The sequence below is a fragment of the Tinamus guttatus genome, unplaced genomic scaffold, assembly GCF_059628265.1.
Source record: "Tinamus guttatus ecotype Peru unplaced genomic scaffold, ASM5962826v1 Tinamus_guttatus_pri_ptg000172l, whole genome shotgun sequence".
NCBI lineage: Eukaryota > Metazoa > Chordata > Aves > Tinamiformes > Tinamidae > Tinamus > Tinamus guttatus.
Window position 1 is genome coordinate 566,414 of NW_028288706.1, and position 10,643 is coordinate 577,056.

Here is a 10,643-nt window from a genome sequence, read left to right on the forward strand (position 1 = left end):
CCTATGCCAGCCAACATGAAAGGTGCAGCGATTAAATTTCTATCTATGTAACTCTGCTTACTACTTCACTTAAAGTATTTTAAAACACTAACACATATCACCGAGCAAATAAAGCCTGTGGTTCCCTCAAAATGGGGTGGTTGTGCAGCCATGTGATTTGCAGACAAGCCCCTTGCCGAATTCAGTACCCACTGCACATGGCACAAAATCCTCCTCTCGTGGTGGGATGTGATGTGAAAGGTACTGCAGAGTTCTGGTCCCCAGGCACTTTCAAAGGAAGGGGGGGAGAGTCTGGATCAACGGGAGGACAGAGTGAATGAAACCATGTCAGACTGGGAGAGAGGGAGAAGTAACGACCGCAAATGAGACGGGCAGAACTAAAGAGAATATTAGGACAAAGGACAGTGCTGGTGGTTTAATCAGCCACACGCTCCCTGGAGATATAATGGTGGAGGAAAGACATTTCACATCAAGCCCACAATATATTCTGCAACACTCAAGCTTGGGAAAGATGCGATAAGAATAATTTTCATAGATTAAGTAGAATCAAGTATCTTGGAACATGTGTCCTCTTCAGTAGTTAATCTACCCCACATACTACAGGACATGCAACTTGGAAGGGTTGAACCAAACTATAGGCTACTGACCAATGAGTTTTACAAGATGGAGAAAGATGGAACATATTAGTTAATGTTTTCACTGTAACTTTTCACAGGAACTTTTTTTTTTTCCTTTAATAGGAACTACTTATTACAGCAAAATGGTTCCAAAAAAGCATTCAGATTTGTCTGGCACATTTTGTGAATAAATTTAGAATTTTTGTGAATAAATTTAGAATAACAGCATGAAAGACAGGCTTCAAGCTTCAGAACATCACCAAAGTTTTTGTTACTATTTCCCCCTGACTTTATTCTTCTTTTGGAAAAATGGGTAAAAACGTATTTAATATGAGAAATAAACTCTCAGAAATCTCCCTTCTTCAGCAACCTCCCTCTATCTCGATCTGCTTCCGCACTCTCAGGAAACTTTGATGCTTTTGCACTCTTGTACTTAACTGCCTCCACCCAGCGACTTCTTCAGATTTCTCCTTTGATTTTGTGCAAGCTCGTGTAAGACTTATGTTCAGCACTGCTACTTCTAAAGCTGTGCATTAAAACATAGAATGCAAATTTGGAAATATGATAAAAGTCAATGAATACTTGAAAATATGATATTAGATATTCAGAAAATTATGCACATATTTAGACATGTGTGCGGCACTTTATATAAACCTTTCATCAGTTCAAAACATTTGGATTTTGGAAAGGAAAAATTTCAAACATTATCTTACTATACTGATTTTTACACCATTTATGCCCTAAACCCAAAATGCAACTGAGTGCACAAAAGGGAAGAGCCAGAATCCCCAAGCTCTCAAATTAAGGGCATATATATACATTTTGCTGGGCAGAATTTGAAAATTATTAATCGAAGTGTTCCATGAACTATATAGCAAGGTAAAGAAGAAAAGATAGCAGATGCTGAGTGGCTCAACTCATCCTGCCATTTACAGTGATATTTATCAACAATTTGTTTGCTACAATGAGGCACCCCAAAAGCACCAGTGCCAAAAATAAAAAAATATGTAATAAACAGACCTAATTTGGACCAACCAATGCCTGCTGAGTAACTACATTTTGAAAGATATTAAGTTCATGATCATTCTCCATAATAATATCCATCCCGATCCTCCTTACAATGAGATTTTACTTTGGAGCACACAGATGCTCTGGACAGGAGTGTTTCTTTAAGAATATTCTAAGGGGTACATGGGATTATTGAAAGATCATCCCACTAACCAACACTAAACACTCCTGCAGGCCAGTGTCACCATTACCTTTGCAGTTATCGCCTGCTCTGGGGCCCGCAAAACGGAAAAGTCCTGCATTTCAGGACTCATCCAAAAGAGTGTGAATGCAACTGAGCTTTTTATTATTTTGATACTTACAGGGGGAATACAGTGAGTTTAGCCCCACCTTCATTAGTCACCTTCATCACTTAATTAGCTGCTTACTGGAAGACAACCCTGTGATACTTTGAATGTAAATCCCACGAATTGCAATCAGCAGACGTTTCTGAGGGAGAATTCAGACAAGTCTGGAAAATGTCTCAGTAAACATCTCTGAGTGTAAAGAACTCTAAATAGAAGGGGATCCTACTCCATGGCTCCATTCTCCAAGAACACTCCCACATGATGAAATGAGCCCCAATACATTCACAGCAAAACAAGCCAGGCCGAGTTGTGGCTGGTCTTCCAATTGAAAAAGTGAAAACATAATCATAATTTTGCCACTGACTGTCATTCTCAACGGTTTAAAGATTTTCTCCAACTCAGACAGCATAGTCAGGTACAGAAATTTTACACACTATTTTACGACTGATTACAAAAATAATAAATTGTTATGTATATAGTTTGTCCTTTCAGAGACTGAATTACGAAATAAATGAAGTTTGCTTTCAATTTAGTGTCAATGCACCTCACTAAGACTATTCCACTGCTCTAAAATTGTAAAGATGTATTTATTTATAAATATGCAAACATGAACACACACATGCACAGATACCAACGTGTACTTGTTCACATGTGCACACACTTTCAAAGCAATGGAATATTTTCACACTCATATCTTCTACATGTCAATTATGGATTACATGTATTCCAAAGACACCTCTGCTCACATTTTATACTATTTACAGTTCTTGAAATCATTATCTACAGCTAAATACTCCTGGGTATTTCATCTGTTTATTCGGTTTAATGCAACTGGGAAAAAAAAATCTTTCAGTTTTACCTTGCAACATTCCAGATATAAGATTTTCACTTTAAAAAAAAATAAGTTTAAGAGATTAAACATGATCAACCAAGGTATTAAAAATATTTTAGTCAGTTATATGTACTATATGCCAAAAAATGGATTTGAATAATTTTTTGTTTGCATGGCAATATCTAGTGTATCCAAATTTGCAAAGGACTGCTTTCTGACTGTTACACTAAGCTACCATAATTCTTTAAAAAGTTTACCTAATGTCCAGCACATGCAGATCACTGTAATGGAGAGGAGCAAGGTATTCTCCAATACACCTTGATACACTGTGGAGTTTTATTTAGTTTCTGATAGACAAGGGTAAACTTTGTTATTTCGAGTGTTGAAAAAAAATCAGGAAGTTTTGTTTTCCTCAAAATTTAATACAAAATAATGTTTCAGTATGTTTGCACAAGGGATCCCAAACTAAAATGAAGCTCAACTAGAGTGCCAGGTGTCAACCAGCAACTGCAGAGCACACACAATAGCACAGCCTGCCACCCTCGCTGGCTCCCCTCTTCTAGCTACAGAAGAAGGGAACAGCCTACAAAAATCAAGGTCCTATCTACAATGCTAAAGTTTTTAAAAATATATATGTACATGCATACGTATATATGTATGTAAATATACAAACATATATGTATACATAGCAACCGTAATTCAAAAATCTCAAATAGGATGTGAAAGCCCCAACTCTTCTGAAACAGTCATGTAGTGCTGGGGGCTTGCAAAACCTTGCATAACAAATGCTTCAATATGTGCACTTAATAGCTGCTTCCAAAACAGTTCTTTTGCTAAAATGGTCACAGAAATGAATGAGGGGAAGATTCCTTTCTTTAAAGTTCTTTTTTTCTTAAAACTAGTACTCAACAAATGTTTTGTTGTTACCCCATGTCAGAAGCCTGAGTGCAGCCACCTGATTACACAGCTTGCTAGAGTCTCATTTCCTAACCAAAACACAGAAATTTCCTAAAACTCCTGACCGACAGAATGCAGGAATTAAAAGCTCTCTTCGGGAATGAAGAGGGACCCCCCTGAGGCCCATATACCCCCCAAACCCCAGTTTTGTGAGCGTAAACATGAGAGTGGGCAGCAGAGAAGATGAAGCCTTGGGACACAAAGAAGGTTTCAGCCACTGTGAGAAACGAGCCCCAAACACCTTCCCAAACAGCAAACAAAAGATGGCATCTCCAGAGCAGGGGTGACAGCCCCTCAAAACACAGATGACCCCCCTGTGTGTGACAAAACACGGTACCTTTGCCTTTCGCAGTGCTGCTGTTGCCAACCGAGGAGGATGCCTGAGAATCCTTCTTTAGCCTCTTGCTCTGAGGTCTGACACTGGATCTGAGAAAATGATGCTGGTCCTGGCTGTGGGACGGCTGGAGGGAGGCAGGGGCCTGCGCCGCGGCGGGGGTCGCCGAGGGGCTGCCGTTAGTGTTGCTGTTAATGATCTTCTCTTCTTTCTTTGTGCTGCTGCTGCCTGGAGCTGCCTCTCCTCCTCCTCCTGCCCCTTCTTCTTCCAGGGACTCCTCATCTCCTCCTGCTCGCTTGCCCAGCTTTTTCACCCCTTCCTCCCCGCTGCTCTCTCCCAGTTTCACTGTCATCCTGTTGGGGAGGGGAGAGAGAAAAGGAGGGGGCACAAAGTCAGGCCATGGACCCCCCCACCCAGGGAGAAAAATCCCTGGGCTGAGAGGGGAGAAGTTTAGCTGCAGAAATTCCTCTCAACATGGCCGCCGTTGTTTGTTACTAAATCCCCTTTCGTTTGCTGTCCCGACCCAACAACCTGTGCCGAGGGGCGGGAGGGGGAAAGCCCCGCGGGAACCCCCCCAAAGGGGCCTAAAAGGCAGCGGGGCTCCCTCGGCAGCCCCCTGGCACCTTCCCGGAGGAATTCGGGGCACCTTTGGGAGAGAAATTGCCGAGCCAAACTCGGGCGGTTGGAAGCGCTCGACAGACACACGGAGAGAAAAAAGCAGCCACCAAAGCGCCGGCGGAGCAGGGCAGCGCCGAGGGGGCCGGGGGCCCGCAAAGTGCCTCGCGCCCACCCCAGCCTACCCATTGCGCGGCTCCTGGGGCCCAGGGGGGCTCTTCTTTCTCCTCACCATGGAGCCGAGGTGATCCGACCTGCCGAGGGGGGGAAATTCATATTCCTAGATGCAGCCGCCGCCGCAGCCTCTCCTCCTCTCTCTCTGTGCGTGTGTCTCTCTCTCTGGGGCTGGCCGAGGCTACAAAGATTTCCAGCCTCCCCCCCCAGGCCGGCACCCTCGCCCCCTGCGGAGGGCCCGGCACCTCCGTGCCTCGTCCCGGGCAGCCCTTTGGGTCCCCGGGAGCCTCCCCGGAGCGGCCTCGCGCCCGGGCCGCCCACTGCCTCCGCACGGCGCCGGGGCCGCCGCGGACCCCAGCCCGGGGCCGCTGCAGCACCTCCCGGCACCCCTCAAAATCAACCTGCCCCCAATTCTTTATTATTAGTATTATTATTTTAAAGTCCGCAAGCATCTGCAGCGGATTTTCCCTGCTCAGCTCAGCACAGCTTCAAGGGGCACTGCGACCACTTCGCCAAGTCAAAGAGAAGTTTTAAAACACTATTTGCTAGAAGACCCCCTTACAGACACTCTGCAGCACATCAAAAACATCTCAGAACACCTCAAAAGCCAAATAAAAGCCAAATTTGACACCTGGACCTGCTGCTGGGAGGACTGCTCATGCCATGCTGCTAGTGCTGTTACATCAACCTGCTCGATATGGCATTTTAAAAAAAAAATACCAGACACACACAAAAAGCTTAGGGCACTAAATCACACTACTTGCTAAAGGCCAATGACTCCTTTCTTGTTAAAAAGTGCAAGAACATTACTGACACCACACCTGAAAGAAGCCAAGGAGGAAACCTTTCTGCAGCAAACCAGCAAGCGGGAGCAGTCGCGACGCCTTATCACCACAGCAGAAGCCACAGTCCAACTTTAATTAGGGGGAAAAGATAAATACCAACAGGAGAAGGAAATTCCCAATATCGCAACTAAAATGCCAGAATTGCCACAGATAAGGCGGACACCAAAACAGCGCATTCTGAAACACCCCAGGCGCATCGGCGTTGTGCGGCGTGTCGTTCCGGGTGAGTTTGCTCACGACCTGTATTGCTGCTATTGGAAGGAGCCTTTTGCCTCGCCTAGTTGTCGGGGAGGGCGGCGAGGTGGCCGCGGTCCCCTGGGGCAGCCCAAGGGCTGCCTGCGACAGGGACTCTTGGGTCACACGGACGCTAGGCTCGCTGTGACCGGCAGCTCGCGGGAGACGCAGCCTGGGCGCTACCCCGAGTGCACGAACCCCAGGGCTCGTGCTCGCAGGCTTCAGTCACGGGGAATGTAAACCTCCTTGGGCTCGATTTGAGTCTTCTCGCCGCAAATTAAGCCCTGCACCTCCTGCCTCCCCAGCAGCCCCGGTGACAGAGCAGCAGTAACTCCTGCCCCCCGGAGCAGGTCGCGGTGGCGGCTACAGGGGAGAGCCAGAGCCGCTCTGCGCCCCTCGCCGCGCGGCCCCGGCTGCCCCGTCCCGCTGCTTCCGTTGACTCTCCCGCGAGGCCAGAGCCCCGCCGGCCTCGCCGCGCTGCCGCCGCGGGAGCTGCTCCGCGCGCGGGCGCAGCGGCTGCAGCGCGCGACCCCCCCGCGCGTTCGCGGCCGTTACCTGCCGCATCAAGGGCGCCCCGCAGCCTTGGCGCTCCCGCTCCCGCGGCGGCTCCTCCCCGCGCCAGCTCGGCGGGGCGAGGCGGGACCCAGCGCGGCCGCCCGCCCGCCGCTCCCGCGGGGCCTCGGCGGCGGCGGCGCTCCCGCCGCGCGGTTCCGCTTCCTCGTCGCCCTGCGCCGGGCGGGGCGGGGCGCGCGCGGGCCCGGCGGAGCGCGCGCCGCACAGCCCGCCCCGCCGCCCCAAACAAAGAGCGCCATTGGCCGGCGGCCGGCTGGCACCGCCGCGGAGGCGGGGCCGTCGCCCTGGCCCTGGCCAATCCCCGTGCGGCGCGCGGAGGGTGACGCCAGCATGACGCAGAGGAAGAGGAGGCAGCCGCGCGCCCGTCGGGGGGATGGAGGGGATGGAGGGGAGGAGCAAGACGAAACGCCAGCACTCGCTGCTGATTGGCGCAAGGGAAGAGCCAATGGAGCACCGTGTGGGCGGGGCTCGTGGCCCTGCTCCAGGCTCTCATTGGTCAAGAGGTGTTCATTTGCATGCGGTGCTGTATTTATATGTCCCTTTGCGTGGTGTGCTCACTCAGTGGTGGCTGCCTGCGGGGGAGGAAGGGAGGCGGTGGCGGCTCTGGGACCTGTGTCCCTCTTGCCTCCCGCACCCTCAGGGAGGGGGGCGACAGTGTCGGGGCTGCTTTCCCCTCTAATTGCCTACAGTTTCATGGGCCAGACCCTAGGTGTAAGTTTGACTAAAAGACTGGGGTTCTGGCACCTCAAAGCTGCGTAGCCTGACTGGATGAGGAGGAGGAGACCCATTTAGCTATGAGAGCTCAAACACTGGTATAAGAAGTCTTCTCAGTGTCTGTCTCAGTGTTTGCAGTTAATACCTGTGTGGCATTGACTAAGGGACCTGCTAATGCTTGCTGCCCTTTGTTTACCCTGAGTTTTTTCAGACATACAGGCTGTTGGGTAGTGCTTTGTGCCCTGGGGGCTGCCTAGCTACTGACGCTGTCAGGAAATGGCAGCCTGGGTTTCCAGAAGGTTCTGGGCGTAGAGGGCCTTGAGCAGAAGGGCTGCTGAAGAGCATCTTTTCCCAATTGTGTATTTGCTGTTAATTAAATGCTCTTGTTCTGTTAAACTCTCTATACAAATAGTGTAGGTCTTCCAAAATGGCATGTTACTTGCACTATTTTGCAGGATTAAGAAGTTCTACTCAGGTGCAGAATTATGTTGAAGGGGTTTGAATTTCACTTGCTAGCCAGACCTTTAGGCTCTTTCTCCAGCAATGGGTGCCTGGTGTTTGTGTAGTGATTTCTTGTTAACTGCCAGCAAAATGATTCCCATGAATCTTGCAGCTGGTGCTGTGTGAGTTTTTTTTTTTTTTTTTAGTGGGGAATATGAGGTCTCTTTTTAATGCTTAAGGGAAATCCCAGGATATTTTAATCTTCCCTTGAGGAAAAAAATCTTTGTAAACTAAAAAGTAACAGATTAATGATTCAAAAACTTTGCAGTCACATGCAGACTCTCAAGGGGGTCTCTCAGAGTCATCTTATGCTGAGCTCAATTTACTTGAACTTGCCTAGAGCACATAATCTCCTTGGAAATATTCTTACCATAATATGCAGTTCTGCATGGTTGTGATTAACCAGGTTTATTACTCTAAATAGAATTCGTAGATTAAAAGGAACTAAATTGCCTATTGATCTCAGCTCCTAATGTGGTCTGCTGTCTAGCTTTAAATTTAAAGTGCATCCCTTCATTAGGTTTGCTTTCTGTAAAGTGTGTTTCCCCATCTTGTTATGGTGTAGCCTCAGATCTTATAGCTTAAACTGAGTAGTTTTGCAAATCAGCATGATCTCAACCCGCTTGAACAAGACTGGCAGGAAATGGTACATCTGGCGTGTGCAGCGCCATGTATTTCCATGGTGATTTGCAAGCGGATGTGAAGATACGTTCGGTTCCCTGAGGAGCTCAGGGACTGTTCTCCGTGCATGTAAATAACTGTGTGTGTGTGTGAACAGCCTCCAGCGGGCTGTTAAGGTGCGAAACTGCTCCTGTGTGTGAATGTCTGTGAGAGAAGAGGGGAAGAAGCTTCGAAACGGAGTGAAGAGGCAGGAGTCAGTTTCTGATATTCAAAGACACATGAATGTCTTCTTACCGTGATGGGTGGAAGAGTGTCACAGATAACAGTAAACATTATTTTCTAAGATTTTCTAGACTAGGCCAACGTTAGGTTGGGTTTGCTGCTCATCCTGTGTGTTTCGAGGCATCAGCAACCACATGCTTGATAGAAACGAATAGCATTCCTCTCCTGCATGGTTTGCCTAACAGAAGGACGAAGTTTATGTGGCGAAGTGTATTCTGTTGAGCCTTTAATTTTGTACCTAATGTGCATGGCCATTACACTAATAACATTAAACTACTTCTCTGATGAAAAAAAACTTCTTAGGTTAAAAAAAAGAAAAAAAAGAAAAATCATGGTGTGTTTTCCCTCAAGGGAACAACCAGGAATGAGCAGTTTAGGTAGGAGGCAAAACTTTCTGTATAACATTTAGGACAGCGTGCACACTGACCTGTACTAAAAATAAGGCGACTCGGCCCTGTGAGAGTTAATGTTTTCTGAACCCGGGTCTTCGCTCCAGCCCCTAGAGGGGACACGAGCTCGGTGCCTGCCTGAAGCTTCTGCTGTGAGCACGAGCCCGCCGCGCGCGGGCGGAGCGCTCGGCGCTTTCCGGCGCTTTCCGTCTCTCTCTGCCACCGCAACGGGCAGGCGCGCGCCACTTCGGTACTTTCCGCGGCCCTTCGGCTCCCGTTCGGGCGTTTCCGCGGCCCGTCGGCGCCGTTTCGGGCGTTTCCGCGACAGGCTCGGTCCGTTGTCAGGGGTAACGCGGAGCGGCGCTGGCCCCGCGCCGCCGGCAGGTAGGAGCGGACGGCGGCGCTTCGGGGCGCCCGGGCGGGACGGAGGCCGCGCTGGGCGGAAGCTGGGCCGGGGGCTGCCCCCCCGGGCCTTGGGGGGCTCGCGAGGCCCGTTGCTCGCCGGCCCTCGGCCATAACGTTGCCCCCGGCGAACGGCATGGACTCAACTCTGTCCTGCACGCAAGGAAGACACCTTAGAAACGGGCTGGACTGGGGCCCGCACGTGGTTCTCTCATTCCGTCCCTCTCCTTGTTGATTCAGAGTTGAATTAGATTTTTACTACTTACAGAAAAGAGTATTAGTCATTTACCATGCTTTTATAGCATAACTTGATTTTGTCTGTTTATTTTACCTTATAGGTAAGGGTAATTAAACCAAAAGCCGTGGTTTTATATTGAAAAATCAGTCAGGAAAACATCCTAGCACACACGTATATAAAAACAGTTTTCATCAGGGCGTTTGATGATGCTTTTCTGGTAGACTTGTGGGCTGTCGCTACTCTTCAATGGTTTTAAACGTAATCTGGGTCAGCTGTCCTAGATTCTAAATGCACCAATAACCTTTATCACATGGGGCACATAAATAACTTTTATAGCAAATACAGAATAGCATAAATATGTATTCTTTTTTTTTCTGAATGTGAATCATTACCCTTTGAAATACTTTAATTCTGGCTCACCGCTCTTCTTAGTAGCAAAGAAACTCTTACGGGTACTCACCTAAATCCAGTTTGTTGAGCTCAGCAACGAGCTTTGGTTTCCCTTGTGCTGTGTTTTCCTTATGAAGGCATTTTTTGGAGAGGTATCTGGCAGCCAGTGTGAGTTTAAATGCACAAGCTCTTCAAGTAACAGTAAATATGTGGATAATAAATTGCCAATATACTGAATGCTACATACAAAACAATGATTTTAAGTCATTTTGTGTCATGAGAAATCTAGTTATATAAACTATTTATTTACATACAGCAATCTCTTAGACCATTTTGCAAAGTTGTTGAGGTGGGGAAAAGTGTTATTGGGGGTTGTCTGTAGTTTGCATAACAATATCCCCAGCTCTTGCTTCAGTAAGTGCTAGTCTGCCTTTCTGGAAATACACATTTTTGACTGGAAAATTGTTCTTGCTCTGCATTCAAGCTAAAAAGGATATAGAGGTCTTATCTGTAACAAGTTGACACTCATGTAGTCACGCAGACAAATGGCTTGACCTGATCAAGAGACAT

General features: G+C 48.0%; 1 protein-coding gene across 2 annotated transcripts in view; it reads right to left on the reverse strand.

Moving 5' to 3' along the window:
- Window positions 1-5,069, reverse strand: part of CRAMP1 (cramped chromatin regulator 1) — a 39,893-nt gene extending 34,824 nt beyond the window's left edge. Inside the window, exons 1-2 of one of the 2 annotated variants that reach the window (XM_088523001.1) lie at window positions 4,943-5,069; window positions 4,099-4,448 (exon numbers count right to left, since the gene is read on the reverse strand). In XM_088523001.1, coding sequence (XP_088379127.1) covers window positions 4,099-4,448; window positions 4,943-4,986 — 394 coding nt within the window. In that variant the 5' untranslated portion in view covers window positions 4,987-5,069. Of the gene's footprint in view, window positions 1-4,098; window positions 4,449-4,895 lie in introns of both variants that reach the window. The other variant, XM_088523000.1, reaches the window with a different exon arrangement.
- Between the last annotated feature and the right edge of the window lie 5,574 nt (window positions 5,070-10,643).